The sequence below is a fragment of the Musca domestica genome, unplaced genomic scaffold (assembly GCF_030504385.1).
Source record: "Musca domestica strain aabys unplaced genomic scaffold, Musca_domestica.polishedcontigs.V.1.1 11, whole genome shotgun sequence".
NCBI classification, from domain to species: domain Eukaryota; kingdom Metazoa; phylum Arthropoda; class Insecta; order Diptera; family Muscidae; genus Musca; species Musca domestica.
Window position 1 is genome coordinate 15,942,883 of NW_026712133.1, and position 23,677 is coordinate 15,966,559.

Below are 23,677 nucleotides of genomic sequence, written 5' to 3' on the forward strand. Positions count from 1 at the left end.
ATTAGTTGCCACACCAGGTTATTCTTTGGGTGCCATTTATGGTTGAAATATTTTGTATCAAATCCCTCTGATGTGGATTCTGGAATTTGTAGTCTTTCTTCATTTAGCAAAATTCGTGCTTTTCGATTGGGCGCCACTGCAGTTCATTCTTTAAACCCCACTTTTTGTCTTAGTCTTTCTTCAATTATAATATCTAGAGTATCTTAATACTTGCATTGTTACGTTGGGCGCCACTTTGATTTAAATTCTTGTATTTAAATAGTGGATATCATTTATATATATTTTTTTGTATTGGGCGCCACTTTGTTGTTATCAGAGCTCTAATTCATGGAAATGTCTTACTTACCCTGGACCTATATTGTTAATACTCTTTTATTGTTCCAATATTCCTCTCCTGAGCGCCACTTTACCTATCATTATAATATATTGCCACCATTCCTCAATCCGTGTTCAAATCAAATAATCTTCACCTTGGGCGCCAATTTATCTATCATAGTTTTTCTTTCGTATATTTTCTATATTGAATCGAAACAAATGTAAGAATTTTGTGCAAGGTATAAAACTTAATACTTCCCTTTTACACTTTTCAGGTTATTTAACTCAACCTCCAAGAAATTGCCTAACGGAAGGTTGCGCCGTTGGTGAATGTGTACGCCAGGGCTACGACTATGTTTGCAAACAAGGTAAGTGCCCAAATGAAATACATATTTTATCCTTAGAGCTTTGTTATTTGATTGTAATTAGGTTTATTTACAACAACAAAAACAACAAATATTTTTTTCATAATTTAAACAAACTTGTAGGGTTTTCGTTGTTGTTTTTTGATTAATATTTTTTTATTGGAAATTAATTTTGTTTGTTAATCCAATTAATTGTGTGAGTAACATTCGTTGGGTTTTGTTAAATAAACAGATACCCGAGACAATGGAATTAGCTTAACCAAAACAAAAACATTAGATAAATAAAAAAAAATTATATTATTTTTTTCTAATCGCAGGAGGGTTTAAATAGTTTTCAATATTTTTTTATATTTTGCTTAACATCAAACGTTAAAACATATTTTTTTTTAATTTGACGCAATTAAACGAAAACGAGTAGTGTGTGTAAATACTAAATTTTTTTTATTTTGTTTTAATAAAAAAACAATAATTAACCAGGAAAAATGAAACAATTTATACACATGTGGTATACAAAACACACAAATTCAATTAGTGTACAATTTTATGAAAATATTTTTATAAAAAGAAAAACTTCTTCACTCGAAAAAACAAACACACACACAAATACCCACACACCATAAATCAAAATTATCTCGATTTTGTGAAAAATACACTCACGCAATATTTTTTTATTCAACGATTTTTATTAGTGCACTTTCCCTTATAATTTTTGTTATATTAGCAGCTTTTTTTCTTTACATTTTTTTTTTGTAATGCCCAACATGACAGAGAACTAATTTCAAGTAATTCCCCTGGCTAGCAGGGGAAATTAATTAAGAATAGAAAAACAAACCATAATTCGTGGAATGTCGCTGTCGCTATCGCGGTCTCCCAATCTGTGCCTTATTTGATATTGTTTTTTTTTTAACATTAAGAATATTTATTTTAATATTATAACACTATTTATTTAACAGCAATAATATTTTTTTATTATTTTCAAATCATTTATTTTTTTTAAATCACCAACACCTTGACATTATTTTTTACACCCTCCCTAAACAACAAATCCACCTAGAGAAATACAAATACAACATCAACAACAAAACGTAAAAAATCGAAATCGTTAAAAATAAATCCCTAACTCATCCAAAACAAACAAACAATCAATATCGAACAAAAGCTTTCGTCTGGGTAGTTATCTAATTAGCCATACCAAAGCATTTTAACCTCAACAAAAGCTTGTTCTATTCTAACCTTTAAATTCCCCCCTCAAAAGCAACGAAACATAACCTCATTATTTAACGTCAAACATAAATCGAAAACTAAGCTTTTTAGACAACCCAGCTTTTTTGGCAAAACATAAAAGCTTTTTTAATTTAGTAGCAATATTTTGTTAATTATTTTTTTTTCGTAAAATAACCAAAAACAAATAGAAATATTTTCATATTATTTTAAAACATTATTATTTATTAAGAAACAAATTAGTATTATTTTAAAGATTCGAAGAACGTCATAGGTGTAATACAGAATATGAATTCATTTTCCAGATATCAGAATAAGGATCTCCAAGGCAATTATATTATGACTATAAACATGAGTCTGTTAATAACAGAAGATCGGGTTTTTTTAAATCTCCAAATAACTTGTGAAATGGCACCCAATGTAATTTAAATGATTCTAATTGTCTCATATAGAATTGGCGCCCAACGTAATTTAAAACAACGTAATTTAAAAAACAAAAAAGATTTAAGTATTGAGGTGAGAATACATAAAACCCTTTTTTTGGCTGGCTAAAGTCATCGGCTGCCTTCTTCGGAAAAGAACAAAGGATCGTAGCACCAAAAACGAAAAAGGTCTATCTAAAATTCCTTTGTTCATCTACGTAGAAGCCTGCCGATTACTTAAGCAGTCAAAAAACCGTTTTATGTATTTTCACCTTAAGGCTGACAACAGAACAATACTCCTGTAATGTCCCCATTCGATTCAAAATTGAATCAAGTCAAAGTCGCCTCCTAATCGCAAATCCCGATTAAATGGCGCCAAACCGAACAAATTGATTATCCTTGATTCCTAATTCAAATCGAAAGGAGGTTTATCGCTATTGGACGGCCGTGACTTATATCCTGGCTAACTAAATGATGTCTAACTCTATGAGTGCTAGAGTCCCAAGATCGTGGATTTTACACAAAATGGCGCCCAACGTATATCCGATTTCTGAGTAAAATTTAATGAAAAGAATTTTATATTTTCGTTAGGATTCCAATGTAGTACTAAGTAGTAATACCTTATATTTTCATCTTTTGCGATATCGGGAAGGTTGGCGCCCAATCATAAAATTAAATTATGCTTTATTCCTAATTCAAACTTAGAGAAGGGGTATCGTCATTGGTCGCCAGTTCTATAGTCGTGACTTTTATTATGGCATTTATTATGAGGGTTAGAATCACACATTAGGGTGTTCTACATAAAATGGCGCCCAACGTTTCTACGATTTCAAATTAAAATTTAATGAAAAAAATAATTCCATTAGGATTCCATCGCAGGATTTTGTAGTGATATCTTATTTCGCCATTTTGCACTTTTTAATTTTAGGATATCATTCAATTATGTTTGATTCCTAATTCCAATTTTGAGAAGTTTTATCGTCATTGGTTGCCAGTTTTAAAGTCACGACTTTTATTATGGCTAGCAAAATGGTGTCGAACTCGAAATCAAGATTTATGAATTCTGGTATCACAAGATAGGGTATTCTACAAAAAAAATGGCGCCCAATGATGCTACGATTTCCAACTAGAATTTAATTGGGCGCCATTTAAATCCGGGGCTTAATTACACAGAATATGAAAGGTTGCGTAGGAATAAAAACCAAAAGTGTTTATTCAACATTTGAAGCCATTCTCAAATTGGATATAAAAAAAATTTTTTTATCTAATAAAAACGTGTAAAAAAAGTTTACCAGGAACCTCACCAGCACCTTATATTTTCGATACACGGCTTGTAGACCCTTAACATGCCGTCAATTAGGATCTATGCATAGATCAAATAATAAAACAAATAACAAACTATTTTTTGGATATGTCATTTATTTTGTTTAATTGGGGTTTATGCCACACATTGGGCGTCATTTATATCAGGTACTTAATTACAAGGAATATGAAAGGTGACGTAGGAAACCAAACGTTTTTTTTTCAACACTAGCTACCTTTATCAAATCAGATTTAAACCCTATTTTTTAATCGAATAAACTAGATCCAGTTGTTAATACCAGGGACCTAACCAGCACTTTAAATTTTCAACAATGCGTGTCGCGCACCCTTAGCATGCCGCCAACTAGGATCTATGCACAGATCAAATAAAAAACAAATAACAAACTTATGAATTCACAAAAAAAAAATAGAAAATACCAAACTACCTCATATGTGACCTAACGAAAGTGACAAACTACTAAACGAATATGCCGCGATAGCGATATGTAAGAAGCAATTAAAAATGCAAATACAAATACAAACAGGGTCACACACAGTAAAGAAGAACTGAAAACTGTAAAACAAATAAAGAGTATTTACCATAAAATGATACAAAAAAAAAACAAAATATATTAAGTTTCCCCTCGAACCCCACCATCCTTTACAAGTCCTTTCCCATCCATCCTACTTTATACCCATCCTATCCCATTTGATTTGGTAATATATTAAGAACTATAATTTTGAGCTTATTATTTTTTTAAATACACAAAAAATATCTTTTACCTTTTTTTAATATAAGAAAAATTCCCCTTTACAACAAAAACAACAAGTCTCAGATTGGGAACTGTGGACGGGACAATTCTCACACATAGTTCTGCCTACCAAAAACTAAACTAAATAGAAAAAAACACAGCATATAAATCAAACCACAACCACACATGTCATACATTTTTTTTCAAACTTAAAAAAAAAATTTGCCGTTTTTTGTTTTTAAATAATATATTTAACAAAGCATTTGTCACAGCACGCCATTTTTAAATATCATTGATCATTTTTTTCAAATTAGGTTAATATTATTTTTTATGTCTGCAAATTGGCTTAAATTTCTCAACAAGATTTATGCCAGGTTAATGTTTTGGAATTTCAATTCCAAAAATTCATTGTTTTTTTCAATTGAAAATAGAAAATTATTTTTTTTCTCATTTAAAAATATTAAATATAATGTTTCTCTTTGTAAAAAAAACTTCTCATCATTTCAATATCAAACCAAAAAAAAAAGAAATCAAAACATGTAACTAAATTTTAGAACTAACCATTTGCCAAGCAATAAAAAAAAAATAGAAAAATCGGTTTATATACGGTACAAATAAACACTAGACATAAGTTGTAAATACTATATATAAAAAAAAGAAAATTTGTATATAATCCAGTTTTTTCTATAAAAATTGAAAATATATTTCCACTAACCTCCCCAAAAAAATAGCAAAAAAATTCTAACCCTCCCAACTAATTGTAAATATATAAATACATATTTTTTCTAAATTTACTTCAATTTTGTACAAAAAAAGGTCTTTTCCATTCTCCCTATTTTTTCATTCTGCTACTAACCACCTCCCTCTAACTCCTCTACCACCTTTCATAACTTTCCTGTATTTTTTTTTCTTAAATAAAAACAAAGAAATGTACCTTATTTCAAATTCAAAGAATTTCAAATTCAAAACATAAACTGAATTCGAAAACAAACAATTCTCCAATAACGTGTCCTTGCATCAGGGCAGAGCGCATGTGTTGGATGTCGTGTAATTTTTTCTAAAATATTTTTTTTTCAAAATTTTGAAATCAAATAAATCTACTAAAAAATATCATCAGCTTGTTCTATAACCACAAAAAAAAATAAACAAAAATTATATAATCGGCTTAAAAAGAAACACTGTACAAAATAAAAAAAAAAAAAAATAAAAAACTAATTTAATGGTTTGCTAAGCATATTTTTATATAACCACCACCAAAAAAATAAATATCTATTTAAAAATAAATAAAATGTGAGATGTCTCCCCTTCACAGTTCTCTGAATTGAAACATAATTTTGTTGAGAAAATTTAAATATAAAAATAATAATTTATTTATTTTATAATTTTATATTGCAAATTTGTTTTATGAATATTTGTTGTAACAACTCAAAATTATTTTTCTTCTTTATTATTTAATGTGAAATGAAATGCACCAAATTCCCCCCAAAAAACGAAAAAAAAAAACACCCACCACCCCCTCGAAAATCTAAAACAAATAGTCCAAAATCTAACACTTTCAAACCCTTCCCGCCCCCAAACTCTTTCACACACACACACACCCAGACACTTGTTAAACTCTAGGTTTAGGAAGCATCTAGATTAGGGTTTTTGAAAGAATTTTCAGGTTTAATTTTAAGTTTATGTCACACTTAACAACAACCACATTTTCCCATCCCCTCAACCACCCCCCACATCCCCCTCTTCCTTTACACATTTTTTTAGAAGTTTGCTTCAGGACCTTTGAAACTCCTCCAAAGAAATTTAAACCAAACCAAAAACAATTAAACCTTTGAATATTTCTTTCAAATTATTTCTCTATGTATCTTTTTTTCTTTCTCTCTCTCCCCCTCTCTCTGTCTGTTTTCCCCCCGTCCCCCACCAATCCGTAATAAACCCAAAACCCAAACCAACAACAAAAAAACCAAACTTTATATAAATATTTTATATTCTACACCATGCCCTCATAACGCAACCCAATCAATCAATCAATCAATATGTACGTTATAGACACCGAAAAATGTTCAGCCGACACGGATTGCCCCAGTGAGAAATCTTGCCAGCAGGGTCACTGCATTGATCCTTGTACTCTACGCGGTGCCTGTGGAGCGAATGCATTGTGCAAAACCGTATTGCATAGACCACGCTGTTCATGTCCCAGCTGTTTCATTGGACGTCCGGAAGTTGAGTGTAAACCCGATCCAAAATGTGCTGACGAGGATCAAAGTCAGTCACGTGATCCCCAGGAACAAATCTCGTGTGCCCAAGACTCGGATTGCCCGGACAGTTTACAGTGCGGCGCCTATGGACAGTGTACGGATCCTTGTCAGAATCCCCAATTTGTTTGCCGTGGCCACAAGAAATGTGAAACCAGACGTCACCATCCGGTGTGCGTGTGCAAAACGGGTTTCATTGTCAATGAATATGGCGAGTTGACATGTGCCCCCGAGAAACGGGAGTGCTATCGTGACGATGATTGTGCCTCAAATATGGCCTGCACAGAGGGTAAATGCCGTAATCCTTGCATTGTGCCCGTAGGACGCGCCCCCATTTGTGCGGAGAACAAATCTTGCGAAGTTCAGGATCACAAACCCGTCTGTATATGCATGAAAGATTGTCAACCTTCGATTTCGATATGCCTACGTGACGCCGGCTGCCCCGCAGGTCTGGCCTGTCGCAATTATCAGTGTGTCAATCCTTGCGATTTTGCCCAATGTGCTCCCAACTCACCGTGTATTGTCGAGGATCACAAGCCGATATGTAAATTCTGTCCCAGTGGATTTATAGCCGATTCACGTTATGGATGTCAAAAAGGTAAAGCAACAAACACAAAACTTACAACCACAACAACAATTCCTGTCTGTCTTTTTTTCTCACACCCACCACACACAACACACACCCAAACTCTATTTTTTTAACTTATCTGTCTACCACACGCTGTGTATAGTTTATAAGCTGAAGTTCCTCAAACAAACAAAACAAAGTGCCCTAATCCCTTAAAAAAGCCAAGTAACCTTTAAAACCAAAGACAAGTTAGTTATAAACAACAACAAGAAAACCTCTTTTTTCTTAACCAACTGCCTTAAATAAAACAATTTTTGTGTGTCCTCTCTCTTTGCTCTCCCTCTCTCTCCCCATGTTTCTTAAGGAAAAGAAACATTAGAAAAAGTTATTCTTCTCCACTCTCTCTCTCCCATTTTGTTTTCAAAATTATAACAAGCCGAGAAGAGTTAGCCTCTCTCTCTCTCTCTTATTGCTCTCTCACAAGACTGATATTTTATTTATAATTAATTAAAAAAAAAAACTTAATTTAATTTTGCAATTTTAAAACAAAACATTCACACACGCTCATGCTCACTTCTTTGATAAATAGCAACAACAACCACACAAAAGAAGTTGCAATTAGAGTACCCTAACCTCTACACTGCCAAAGCCACCAACAAAGAAAAAATCTAATGACCCCTTTGCCCCCGCTGGGAATCACCACAATTTTCCAAAACTTAGAACTCAATTTTTTTCCCACTTCCTTTCCAAAAAAACTAGCTGTCTTTCTCTCTCTCTCTCACCAAATAAATTACTAGTCCACCCAACTCTCTTTAACCAAATTGGTACTAAACAATCAAAAAACAAAAACCTTAGTAAAGTCTTAACTTTTTTGTTTTGTAAAAAAGTAATATTAAAAAAAACTCCACTGATTACTAATCCGTAAACGTAAAGTAATCTTCTAAACCTGTAACGAAACGTAGCTAACTCTGTAAGTGTAAATATCTAGAAATAACTTGAAAAAAAAACGAAACAAAAAAAAAACAAAACAATTAGTGTTTGAATATTTTGTTTACTAATTTTTTTATTGTAAAATAATATTCAAAAAAAAATCTCTGTAAAAATCTTGAATTTTTTGTAAAAAGTACTATTTTAGAATTTTAGGAAAAAACATATTTTCCCGGCGAATAAAGCTCAACAAAAATGAGTCAACTTTAATATTTGGGGAAATTTTGTAAAAAAAATCAAAATTGTTTATATATTATATAAGAGTATTTCCCTCTTTCTCTTCACTTTGATACTTTTTCTCTTCAGTCCCCTCTTTTTTTGTACCCTACTCCCCCCTTATTTTATTACATATGAAATTTGTCTTGTAAATATTTTAATTATTAATAACAACATTTTTTAAATTTTCTTTACACCCGAAAAAAAACATTTGTAAAAAATTATCTTACACTCTCTCAAAAAAACAAAACCAAAAAAATTTTTTGCTCAACTTCACCTTTACTGAAAACTAAAAAAAAAACAAACTTGCGTTCAAAACTTGACACATGCCGGGGGTCCAAAAACAAAACTTGTACAAAAATTCAATACAAAACCACCAGCTTCTACAGCAACCCCACAAGAAGTCACCACTACCACCACAACAACCATAACATGTTCAACGGATGCTGAGTGTCCCGACCTATTACGCTGCGGTCCACAGGGCGTTTGTGTGGATCCTTGTATCTACGAATGTGCCATGGCCGTGGTGTGCAGGGTCCAAACACATAGGGTTTTGACATGTATATGTTCGCCGGGTTATCAGGGTAATGCGACGTATAAATGTATTGACATACCAGTACGTGGACAGGACATGACAACGACTTTAAGACCCACGGACTTGGACAAATTGGCCACTACCGAGGCCACAACATTGAAATATACTCTAGCTGATGTGGCAAATCAAACTGAAATGCGTACTAAATTTACCGAAATAGAGGCAGAGTTAGATGAGACCACAAGGTCATATGATAGTACAACAAAACCAACAATAAGTAGGCAGGAAACAACAACAGAATTGGGTGTGGATCAAGAGGTTCCAACTGTTGCTAGAACAACAACGACGAAAACGGTCATGGGTTTTGAGGAAACGACCCAATCAATCGAAGAGGAGAGAACCACAGTAAAGGTCATCACGGGGGAAACAGTGACACCAAAATTCATTACTGAAACTGATAGAACAACAGTGGCTCTCACAGAAACTGAAAGAACCACAGTGACTTCCATGGAAACTGAAGGAACTACAGTAGCTCCCACAGAAACTGAAAGAACAACTGTGGCTCCTACAGAAACTGAAAAACCTACAGTGATTCCCACTAAAAAGTCGGAAGAAGTAACAACGCAAATAACTTCGGATATTGGAGAAACAACAATGACTTCAAAAGAGTTTGAGGCAACCACAGTAGCTGAAGAAGCTACTGCGGAAACAACGAGTCCGACAACAACAAAAATAGTTGTCGGAATTGGTGAAATCACAACGACTCCCATGGAGTTTGAAGTGGAAAGGGCAACCACAGAATCGGAAATTGGTATTAAAGAGACCACTCCGAAGGAAGTTGCGGTGGAAAAGGCAACCACGGAATCTGCGGTACCAACCGAGGTTACTAAAATATTTAGTACTGGAGAAACAACCCTACCCACCGAGAATCTGGAAGTGCCTGGGACAACCACCAAATACGAAGTGGATATCGAAAAAACCACAATGCCAACAACTACAAAAATTACTCCAGCAATTGAAGAAACTACGAAGAGTATGAGAGTTGATGAGTTGGAGAAGGCAACTACAGAATCGGAAATGGTTGCGGAAAAAACAGCCGCCCCTACAACAACAAAACCAATCACCGGTATTGAAGAAACTACACTGACCCCAAGGGAGGATCAAGGGGAGAAGACAACAACAGAACCACAATTAGCTACCCAGAGAACAACAATATCTGGTGTTGAAGAATCAACCACAATTTCCATGGATCTTGAAGTCGCTAAGACAACCACCGAATCCCAAGTAATTACGGAAAAAACAACAAAAATGATTTCGGAAGTTGAGACCACTACCCAGACTCCGAAAGAGTTTGGAGTAGAACAGGCAACCACAGAATCCGTGGTAGCCATGGAAAAAACAATAACTCCGGAAGGAGGTGAAACGACAACCGAATATAAAATAGTCATGGGCGAGACAACAACCAAATTGAGTACCCAAACGGAAGGAAGTTCAACCGAATCCGAGATATTAATTGGAAAAACAACAACTCGAAAGGAGTTTGAAGTGGAAACGGCAACCACAGAATCTGAGATATCTGTTGAGGAAACCACAATTCCAACAACAACGCAGAATATATTGGCCACCACAACAACTACAAAAGATTTGGAAGTTGAAAAGCCAACAGAGGCAACCGCCGAGGCAACAACAATGCCGCAAACGGTAATGACAACCGCGAGTATCGAAGAAACTACTACAAAGGAGTTTGAAGTGGAAAAGACAACCCAAAAATTGGAAATAGCTACAGAGAAAACGGCAATTCCAACAGAAACTACTGTGTCTCCTGAAGGAATCAAAGAGGTCACAACGGAATATGAAAAGGTCACCGAGGTAACAACTCAAAAACCCGTGTCAGAGCTCCAAGAAACTACAATGTCTTCCCAACAACCTGAAATTGTTATCCAAGAAACAACAGGAGTGATTTCGGATATTGAAAGGACAACAGTGAGTCCGAGAGAAGAGATAATAACTGCAACTTCTATAGAAACGGCAAGACCAATTGATGAAGGAACCACTTCTAAATTCACAACTATGGCCTCCGTTGAAACTGAAACTCCGTCCATTGAAGGTCTAACAACTATGGAACTCATGCCAACAGAAATGCCCAAAGAATCCACTACTCAAAGTCCCTTAGAGACAATGGAAACAACGAGAAAACCTGTGGAACCTGAACCCACAACTGTTGAAGGCACAACTTCTAAAGTTCAATTTGGAGAAACGACTGAGGCGATTGATAGATTCGACATGGGAACTACAACACCAAAAATGACACTAGGAACTACAATTTCACAACCAGATGTTACGGAAACAACCCAGACACCTGGTGGATTGGCTAAGGGAACAACGACTTTAAAATTCGGAGAAGCCACAACCGTTAGTCAAACAGAGATTGGAGAGACAACCACTTTGAAGAGCATCAAAACAACTGTGGAAGAAACCACTGTAAGTAGCCTGGAAACCAGTACAGAAACAATGGTCGAAAAACAATCCACAGTTCAGAGTATAACCGAAGAACCGCGGACCACCTTAGAAGGTGAGGAACAAATCTCTCCAGAAATTACCACAAGTAGTGGACAAACTCCCACAGCTTTTGTCGAAGAGACCACTGAGCGTCAAACCACTCCTGAAATCACCACATTCGTCTCAGATAGAGAACAAACTACAACGGTCACGGTGGAGGAAACCAAAGTGCCAATAACTGAATCAACAGCCGGTATTCCAGCTGGTACCACAATGGGAACATCCGCCACAGAGAGTACCACAATGGCTGAGATGGAAAAAGACACAACATTAAAATCATTAGAGTCAACTACAAGATCATATTCTGAAACCTCTACCGGAACAGTGAAGGAAGAAGGAACAACTGTACCTTCAGAAATTCCGGAAACAACGGAGAAGGTTTTCGTAGACATAACAACGATGGGAGTATCTGAGACAACAACTCAAAAGGTTCCTGAAGGTATCACAACCAAGAAGGTGACTGAGACAACAGAAAGGGTTTCAGAAGATACCACGACAATGAAAGTATCAGAAACTACTCTAACAGCCGAAGACAAAACCACATCTCCCGACTTTGAAAGTAAAGATGCTACAACAAAAAGCTTCATAAAGAAAACCACAATGGGCCTGGAAACAACAGAAGAATCCACGCTGGCAACAACAATGGAATTGGAGGAAACAACGAGCAGGGAAATTAAAACTATGGAGACCACAACTAAGGTTCCAGCCAGGGAAATCGAAACAACCGAAAAACTCATTACAGAACCTGTCGCAGGTACCACAGAAGGTCCACAATTGCAAACAACAACTCCTCGAATAATGGAAACGACAAGGTACGAAACTACTAAATACGAGAATGAAACTACAGAAAAGCCAAAAGAGACAACCCCAGCAGAGGAAGAAATGGTTCAGTCTTCGAGCCAAGGTACCACTCAATTACCGAAAACCGAAATCACCACTAAGGTCTTTGAAGAGGGAAAAGGTACAACAATGAAAACTGAGTTGAAAACATCGACTGCTACCGAATTTTCAACTGATACTCCCACACAAACCCAGAAACCCGACATTGAAACAACAACCGAGGAGGATGAAGAAGAAGAGGAAGATGGAACTGCGACTGAACCAGAAGAACAAATGTTTGATTACGACGAAACCACCACCACAGAACAAGGATTGGAAACCACAACCAATAAATATCAAGAGACCACAAGAACCACAAAATCGGGAAGCACTTTACCGCCCGAATTGGCGACTACAACACCATCCGAAACCACCACAAAGTCCCAAATACTGACGACATCTTCAATTTCCGGCGAAGAGGTGTCCACCACAAAAGCTCTGGTTGAAGAAATAACTCTGAAACCGACAACACCCAGTGGCATGTTGGAAACTGAAGTCACCGCTAGGGTAGAGGAACTACCTAAAAGCACAACAGAAAGTGGTCGAGGAGAACCAACAGTTGCAAGTACTGCAAAGCCAATTGAGGAATCTACAATTGTGGCAACGGTGGAGGAAATTCGACCTACCACGGAAGAGATATCCACGACGGTAGCAATTGTTGAGGAAATCACCCAGAAAACAACTGAGGGCATTTTAAAAACTACAATGGGACTGGAAACCACAACGCCCGTAGTTACTCCAGACGGAAAACAGGAAACGACTACAGTTGGAGCAACAACTATTGCCATGGATATCACAACTGAAAAGTATACGGAAGCCGTGGAAACAACCAGTGAATCTATGACGACTGAACCATATGAAGCCATTGAAACCTCTTCTATGCTTTCGCAAGCCAAGACAACCCAACCTGCTGAAGACACTGCAGCTCCCACAACCACTTCGTATTCTGCTGAAACTAAATTTACCACAGAATATCCAACAACGATGAGTCCATTGGGCACTACCAAGGGATCTAAAGAAACCGCAACACCAAAGACAGAGCCACCATCAATTGAAACGACAAGCACTGCAACGAAATACACCACCGGTTCGGAGCTTTATGAAACATCTACAACAATATTTGGAAAAACAACGGGTATACCATACGTTACAACGGGTCTACCTTCCATTAGCACCATAGAACCACAACGTGAAGGTACTACAACTGCCACAACATCCCAAGAGGTAACCGAGTTCAGTACGACCAAAGAAAGTCCGGTTACTGACGCCGATGTTGAGGGAAAAACAATTCCCATTGAGTCATCGAAAACTACAACACCCAGAATAGAGACAACTGTTTCTCAAGAACAAACTACCGAAAAGACCTTTAGATACGAAACGTCTTCCATAAGTTCAGCCTCAACTATGACACCCATGGAAATGGTAACCGAAGGTATTGGCAAAACTGGAACACCTTCTCGGGAAACCTCGGTCCCAGAAACGACTGTGACCTATGGCAAAACAACGGGAATACCTTATATTGCCATTCCAACATTAGCTGGAGTTGAACGTGAAACAACAACTTCGTCTTCCGGATTAATCACAGAAGTCAAAATCATGACAACCTCTTCTGGAGTAACCACTGAAGGTGATATAATAAAGCCTGGTAAAGGCTACGAATATACCACACCGCAAATACCGCTAGAGTTCCCCACATACAAACCAGTTCAAGAAACTGAAGAGGACTCTAAAATCCCTGAAGATATTTTGGGTATTTCTACCGAGACATCTTTGAAAGAATCAACAGTTCTCGAAGATGAAGAAAAGGAAACAACTACCTATGAATATACAAAACCTCAGGGACCAAAAGAAACTACCACATCTAGATATGGTCTTATGGATACCACAGTTTCCGAAGGAGTAATAAAGGAGACAACTGGTTATGAATATCTTACACCTAAGGCACCTGAAGTAACTACTAGATCAGGTGAAATGGAAACCACTACCGTATCAGAACTTGCTGGAGCAATAACTACTACCAAGACAGAATCAACAACGGCAGCCTTAGGAGCTGAAGAAACTACAATTCAGACACCTAAAGTTCCCTTGGAAACATCAACAACTTCTGAGGTTGTTGGATCTACTACCACAGAAGAATCAACGAAAATTGCTTCAACAGAATCTGAAACCACCGAAGTTGGTATAACGGAAAAGATAACTACACCGGCAATTCTCCTCACAACAATTCCGCAAGTCAAGGAAACCACAACAGAAAGCCTAACAACTTCCAAAGCATTGGAGACAACAGAATCCACTTTGGAAATTACTACCGAGCCAGCAATTATATTTGAAACTCTACCCACAGGCATTAGTATCGAAAGGGAAACTGAGACCACAAAAACTGAAAGCACCGTAGCAACAACTAGCTCCGATTATGTAACTACAACACCGATAGCTAAAATTCCTGACAGGTCTGAAGGTACCACTGTTGTGCCCACGGTTACCTCAGAAATCATGAAGCCCACAACTGCTGGAATAGCCGAATATGAAACAACGACCAAGACCACAAAATTACCTGAGGAGTTCACAACTGCTGGAATCGCGGAATATGAAACAACGGCCAAGACCACAAAATTATTTGAGGGTGTTGACACTACTGCAGTGCCCACTGTCACTCCAGGAACTAAGGATTCCACAACAATTGGAGCTACAGAATATGAAACAGCTACACGGACCACAAGATTGCCTGAGAGGACTGATACTACTGCAGTGTCCAGAGATATCGCAGAAACCATGGAGTCTACAACAGTTGGAGTCACAAAATACGAAACTGTTACTCAGGAAACCAAAATACCTGAAGAACTACTACCTGGAACTACTCCAAGACCAACTGGTACTCCAGGCACTATGGAAACTATAACATCCACTAAGGGATTAGAATACGAAACTACAACCCAGACAACAAAAATACCGGAGCGAGAAGATACAACTCACCCTAAGGAGGAGGAAGTTACAACTCAAGTCTTTACAACTGAAATGCCAGTAGAAATTACCACAAAAACCAGAGAAATGACAACTCTCGAAACTTCGGAAGAAATTACCACCCAAAGTCTTATTGCTCCCACCGAAGAGACCTTAGCAACAACCCCGGAAATTGTCTACACCACCATACGTACATCAACTATATCTTCGGAAACCGAAGCTTCTTCTGAATCCACCGACAAATACCTTACGAAATCTACAACTCCTGAAGTGGGCTACACCAAAGTTTCGTCCACAACCCTATCATCGGAAACCGAAATTCCAACAAAACCAACTGAAATACCCACTACACCCAGCGAAGTTTTTACAACACTTGATGGAGTTACACAATATGAAAAGACAGAGCAAGCTCTTACAGAATCCTCTAAAATACCCATGACTTCCACACCAACTTCTAGAACAGAAATTCCTACCGAAATTCCAATGGAAGGAACCACAATATCTGCCAAACCCACCGAAATTCCATTGGAAGATACTACTGTAGCCGGAAAACTCACAACGCCACAAGAATTTGTAACGGAAACGAGTATCACAACTGAATCCTCTGAACTTCCCAAAATTTCTACCTCGACTTCCGAAATCGAATCTATCGAAACTTCAACAGAATATAAGATAACAACAATTCAGACCGACACAGAAGTTCCAGAAATTACCACCTCCACTTCAGCTTCAGAAACTGAAATTTCTACCAAATCGCCTGAAATGTTTACAACCTCAAGTGAGATTTTAACGGAATCACCCGAATTTACAACCTCAACAATGCCTTCAGAAACTGAAATTCCCTTAAAATCTACCGAAATTCCAGTAGCTACAACTACATCTTCCGGAATATTAACAACTTCCAAGGAATCGGAGACAAGATCTACCGAAACTCCGGAAATGACTACCTCACCTATGACTTCGGAAACGGAAACTCCTTACAAACCAACAGAAATTCCTGGCGTTGAAACGACATCTTCTGAAATGCTTACAACTTCCAAGGAGCCTATAACAGAATCTCAGGATACAACAACATCTAGAATGCCATCTGAAACTGAAACACCACTAACGGAAACAACGTCTTCCGAAAGTTCTACGACTCCCAAGGGAGATGTCACAAAATCGGCTGTTATAGAGAGCTCAACAATTCCTTCTGATACCGAAATTCCCACCACTGAAGCAAGTATAGCGAAAGAAACTGTGCAATACGACAGTGCAGATCGTACAACAGAAATCTCTGAGATCCCCACGAGCTCAATTCCTGTTTCTGGAACCGAAATGCCAACCACTTCGTCACCAATGGTATCCGAGACTTTGATTCCCGAAAGAGAAACCACAGTTTTGTTAAAATCAACTTCTCCAACTACCTCTCCAACTGAATTGCCCATAACAGAACAACCAAAAACCACCTTAGCAACAACTCAAGCAATGGAAGAGACTACAGCTTCCTCAGATTTGACAGAAACCACAGAATCAGAATATGTTCCTACATCCACACCATCATATATTATGACAATTCAACCAAAAACTATGACACCTCAGACCACTAGCATTTCCGAAACATTAACTTCTGACCAAACTACTATCACACCGGACAAAATGTCTAGCACTTCGACACTCGAAACAATTCCTATTGATGAACAAGGTCGAATGAAAGAGACTTCAACTTCTTTGCCACGAATTGAGTCGACTACTCAAGTAGATGTTGACGATATTAGCCAGACTACCACTAGTACTAGACAGACAGATGTGACCGAACCAACTTCAGTGACAGACAAAACAACTGACATTAACGAGTTCGAAACTAGTCCTCCGACTAGTAAGGTAACTGAGGGCTTCACAACCGAAACACTTACACAAACCCCGACAATAACGACCGAAAAATTAGCAACAGAATCCAGTGTAGTACCAACAACACAAACTATAGAGGATCGTATTACAGTTACAGGAGTTACTCTGTCTGACTTGGAGACCGAAAAGACAACAAAGTCATACGATTCAATGCAGACTGTTGAGGCTTCAACTCAGACTGCGGCAACACCTCAAGGTCAGACTGAAATGCCTACAACTTTGGCAAGTGAAACAACCGAACATACCGCTAAAACTGAATCTTTTACAACCTCTCATACCACCGTAACCGAAAAATTGTCCACGATTGGACCTATAACCACCACTGTGTTTGGCAAAACTACTGGTATTCCATACATAACGACTACTCCACTTGCCGAAATACTTAAAGAAACAACTCTATCTGAAGGTACAAGCGAATCTACAAAATTCACAACGGAGGGTACTACTCAAACCTTGACATTTGGTGAAGTAACAACATCGAAACCAGTGTCGGAAACAACTGAATCAGTTGTTGGTGGCACAGAAAAGACCACAATGACGGATAGGGAACAGTTAAGCACTACGGAACGTGCTACTACAAGAATGGTGTCAGAGGAATATACAATTACACCCTTAACTGAAATGTCATTGGAAAGCAGAACTGAAAAGCCAGCTGCGGAAACTACACCCAAAGCAGAAATGGCTACGATGCCAACCACAAGCATTATGGCAGCTTCAACCACCGCTAAGGTGGCAACAGAAGGAATGCAACTTGTTACTGAACCAACAGCAAAGGATAAGGTTACGACCATGACGCCCAAGGATCTTATAACTGAAACTGTGTCTAGAATGCCTACAACTTATAGTTCCACCAGCGCCACTGATATCTCAGCTACTGAGACAACCAAAGCAACAACAAAATCGAAAGAAACTTATACGACAGAATTGCCAATAATGGAAACTACATTAACCGCAACAAAACTACCCGGCACAGAAACAACTTTGGGCTTCACCAAACAACCTGGAACTGAAACAACATTGGGTGTCACAAAACTTCCTGAAACGGAAACCATGGCTAACACAGAAATTTCAGAAACTGAAACAACACCGAGCGCCACAAAACTTCCTCAAATGGAAACAACATTAGGCATCACAGAAATGTCAACAGTTTCAACGACATCAAGTGTCACAAAACTCCCAGGAATTGCGACAACATTGGGCGCCACTGAAATCTCAGAAATTGCAACAACAGTAAGCCCCACAGAAATATCCGAAGGGGAAACAACATTGTCTACCACCAAACTTTCCGAGGAAGGAACAACATTGGGCGCCACCGGAGTCCCAGAAATCGGAACAACATTGGGCACCACAAAACAACCAGAAAGAGAAACCACATTGGGCGTCAGTGAAATTCCAGTAATTGTAACAACGTTACGCTCCACCGAAGTACCAGAAGTGGAAACAACATTGGGAACCACTGGAGTCCCGGAAATTGCAACAACATTGCGTGCATCAGAAATGGAAACAACATTGCCAACAACGAAACTTCCCGAAATGGAAACAACATTGGACGCAACTCAAATTCCAGAAACAGGAATTCTGATTGGCGTCACAAAAGTTCCTGAAACAGTAACAACATTGGGTGGCAATGAAATCCCCGTAACTGCGATAACAGAAAGTTCAACAACATTACGCACCACAGAAACGCCCAGAGTGGAAACGACAAAACTTCCCGAAATGGAAACAACATTGGGCGCCACCGAAGTCCCAGAAATTACAACTTTGAGTGCCACAAAACTCCCTGAAAGGGAATCGACATTGGGCGCCACGAAAATTACAGAAATTTCAACAACAGAAGTGCCAGGAGTGGAAACAACAAGACTTCCCGAAATGGAAACAACATTGGCCGCTACCGAAGTCCCAGAAATAGTAACAACTTTCAGTGCCACAAAACTTCCCGCAATGGAAACCACTTTAGGCGGCACTGAAATTCCAGAAATTGGAACAACATTGGGTGCCACAGATATTCCAGAAACGGGAACCACATTGGGAGTCACAAAACTCCCAGATATAAAAATAATGACAACCACAAAAATTTCAGAAACAACATTAGGCATCACTGAAATTCCAGAAATTGAAACAACATTGGGTTCCACCAAAATGCCAGACATAGAAACCACATTGCGTACCACAAAACTGCCAGGAACAACATTGAGCGCCACTGACGTTCCAGAAACTGAAACAACAACATTGCGTGCAACAGAAATGGAATCAACCACAAAACGTGCCGAAATTGAAACAACGTTGGGTGCAACACAAATGCCAGAAACAGGAACAACTTTGGCAATAACAAAACTTCCAGAAACGGAAACAACATTGGGTGCCACTGAAATCCCAGATATTGATACAACATTGCGCACCACAGAAGCACCAGGGGTGGAAATAACTTCGTCTACCACAAAACTCCCCGAAACGGGAACAACATCCAGAGCTACTGAAGCTTCAGAAATGGATACAACTGAAATATCAATGAGTACCACCGGAACGGAAACATTGATAACCACAGAAACACCAGAGACTGAAACAGAATTGGGGGTCACAAAACTTCCCGAAACAGGAACAACATTGTTTGCCACAGATCTTCCTGAAATGGAAACCACATTGGCTGCCACCGAAGTTCCAGAAACGAGAACAACATTGGGCACCACAAAGCTTCCCGAAACCGAAGCTACATTGAGCGCCACAGAAATGCCAGGAATCAGAACAACTTTGGCTTCCACCGATTTCCCACAAACAGAAACAACACTGGGCGCCATTGATACAACAGCAACAATTCCTGGTGTGACACAATCAGTATTTACAACAGAATCTGGAGAAACATCCACAACAAGAATCTCTGCAGAAACTTCAAAAGAGGTATTCACAACGGAAGTATCTAAGGTGACTGTAACCGTAACTCCTGAAACGACAACTATTAAAGAAACTACAGCCAACATTACCTCAGCAGTTACGGAGGCTACAGATACTCCAAAAGAAAAGGTTGAAGAATTTACCACAAGTACCTTAAGAGCCATTGTGGAGGGTGAAACAACAATAGCTGGAGAGACAACGGAAGGAACAACATTCGAATCTTCAGAAACTCCTACAGCATTTAGAACAACATCTGAAGTTAGCGATACAACCCAGTCTACGATGATAATTGGAGAAATTACGAAGGAATCAATGATCCCCAAATCAACGCCAAGTTCCACCGAAGAAACTCCCGCCGAAACTCCCAAAACTGCTACGGAAATAACTGGAATTCCCACTACATTTGAAACAACAACGAAGATTGGGGAAGTAACAACCTTCGGAAGTAGCACATCTATTCCAATTGTAGATACAACACTAAGCTCTTCTGAAGAATCAACAATACCAGAAACAGCCACAACTTCGTCAGAAATCTTTACTCCATCTGATAAAGAAATTACAGTGATTCCAACAGAACAAATTCTGACGACATCTGAAAGCGAAATGACCACAACTCCTACCGAAACTTCAACGCCCTCAGTGGGAGAGTCGACCTCAACAACGGTTACCGGTAAAATGACTGATACAGCAACAACCATATCTCCTGTAAGAGAAATTACAACAGCTGCGCCAGAGTCTTCCACAACTCCTGAAAGGATTGTAACCACAACTCCATCAGAGATTTCCACTTCAGCCGAAATAGAAATTACAACTTCGGAGATTCCAACATCTCCAGAAAGTAAAACGACTAGACCGCCGATCGTAGAGGTATCGACGGAAGCATCAACAGAACTATCCACGGCCTCGGAAAGGGAAATTGAAACTTCCAAGCCTTTTGAAACAGAAATGACCACGACAACTACATCATCCAAAAAAGAAATGGCCCCAGCAACTTCAGAGATTCCGTCTTCTTTAGAAGTGGAGACAACCTCGACACCAGGCGCTGTGCCTACATTGCCAGAAAAGGAAAGCACCTCAATTCCATTAGAAACTTTCACTCCGGATGAAAAAGAATCTACCACAGTTTCGACAAAAATTCCCACTTCTTTGGAAGGCGAACCCGCAACAGTTTCAACGGAGCCTTCCACGGAAAGAGTTGACACAACTTCTACTGAAATTCCAGCTTCCATTGAAAGTGAAGTGACCAAGGTTCCTTACGATGTTACCACATCCGTGTCTTTGGAAAGGGAAACAGCAGCCCCGACAATTCCACCTACTGTAACTCCCACCACTGAAAAGGTTATGCCAACAGAAATACCCACATCAACCGCAATAGAAATGACCACAACTCAAAGTACCGATAAACCTTTACCAACTGAAATGGTAACGGAAATATCTGTAACGTCTGAAAAAGAAAAGCCCCTAGCCCCAACCGAGTTATCCACTACAGCTGGAGAGGAAGCAACGACCCCTCCCAGCATTGAAGGCATAACTATAGAAAACGTTGCAACAACACAAGGTGATATCCTCCCCAAGGTGGTCACGGTAACACCCGAGACCGTTACAACAATTGCTGCTATCCACAATGCCACTCAAACGACAATCTCAGGCGAATTTGTTACCTCAACTACAGAACAAACAACTAAAGTTTATACCGTAACTCCCATGACTATTACCACCAGTTCACATAAGATTTCAGATATTGATGCTACAACAGGTGTTCCAGCAATCACTACCAATACAACAGAATCCGCTACTGCCATGACCACTGAGACGAGATTCGATTTGACTACTCTCACTGCCACAGTTGCTAAAGATCTCACTGCCACTACTTTAGAACCATCGTATATAAGTACCAAGACCACGACCATGTTTGATTTAGCCACTACTCGCACAACAGCCATGCCATCGCAAAAGACCTCGACAATTTTACCTTTTCTAACAACGACAAATCGTACCGACATATGCTGTATTACGGACTATGACTGTGCCGACGATGAGACTTGCATTGGACGTAACTGTGCTAAACCCTGTAACTTTTATCCGAACATATGCCAGAAATATCGACCCATATATACAAAATGTCATACCCTCAAACATACGCCAATGTGTTTCTGCGCCCACGTACCCACCGATCCGACAGCAAGTGATTGCCACATCATAGCAGGTAACTGAACCAAAAAGAAAACGGTCAAATGTGTGTGTTTTGTTTAATGTCTCTACTTCTACCTCCTACTCCTCCTATTCTCTGGAATGCAAACAACTTGAAATCCATAAACTGGGGAAAACAAAAAGCGTTGGGTTTATGGTCCATATATTCTACAAAAAAAAACATACATACATACATGGGAATGAATGAAGTAATGAATGGATGGAGCAAGGTCAATGATGTGTTATGTTTCTTTGATCTCAGGCGAACAAACACACCGTATGACTTGGTGGAATGAGATCGTCGTCATCATCTGTTGTGTCTCAGCATATTTCGGAATTATATTACAAGAACACACACACTCACTATTCATCTGCCCACCCACCTCTACCCAAGAAACACTTGCAAACACACACAACCAACCAACCACTCACAGTCACAGCATCTCTCAAAACAAAACGGACGTCTTGTGTTTTTCCTGCATCCCAAATAAATGTCTCTCTCTCTCTTTGTTTGTCTTTAGCTCTCCCTTTTTTCTGCATACCTCCATTTTAAACACGTACAATTACTCTCTGTTTGCTAGTGTTGTAAAACGATGTTACTTGTGAATACTTGTTGTTAGGTATGGTTTACAAAGGAGTACCTGATACTTGTTCTCTTTTTATAACACACTAATTTCCTCTACGAACAATTAACTGGAAGGAGCAACTAGTTCAATCAAAGTTCATTCTCTCAGTTCTGTAATAGGAGAAGCCACTGAGAAAAATAGGAGAAGCCACTGAGAAAAATAACAATGACCGACAAAGCTTTACGGAAGGGGACTAGAACTGGCTATCGAAAAACACTAAACATTTAATAGAATCGATTTTCCAAATGATTGCTTCTTGAACATGTTCATTACGACAACAAACAACCGAACTAAAGGACTAGTTCAATAAAGAGCTTATCATAGCGGATCGCGTATCTAAATGAACTCAACCTTTAAATGAAAGATGACGACGCTTATTTAAAGTAACCGAAGATCAATTGAACTTTATCGCTACAATATAGAGTTGAACATTCAAATTCACTGAACGGATCAATCTTTTTAGTTCCTCTCCATAGGAGAAAGTATACCGTTCAACTTGTTCCTGATTCGATGTTCTATAATATAGAGTTTTTCACTGAAAGAAGCATTCTTTTTAGTTCCTCTTCTTTAGAGAATCGAGATTCTTTTACTGACTTAAAGGAACGATTTAGAAAAACGAAAATCAATTAAACTATACCACTCCAAACTAGAACGGATAATTTTTTTAGTTCCTCTTCTTCAGATAAACTAGATCCCTCGTTCCATGATTCAATTTAGTTAAATCAAACATTGCCTACAAAATAAATGA

General features: G+C 38.4%; 1 protein-coding gene across 1 annotated transcript in view; it reads left to right on the plus strand.

Annotated features, from left to right (window-relative positions):
- The window catches only part of LOC101893139 (uncharacterized), a 223,558-nt gene that overhangs the window by 131,991 nt on the left and 67,890 nt on the right, over positions 1-23,677 (plus strand). Inside the window, 2 exon segments of the mRNA XM_059131727.1 lie at positions 591-683; positions 6,424-7,227. Coding sequence (XP_058987710.1) covers positions 591-683; positions 6,424-7,227 — 897 coding nt within the window.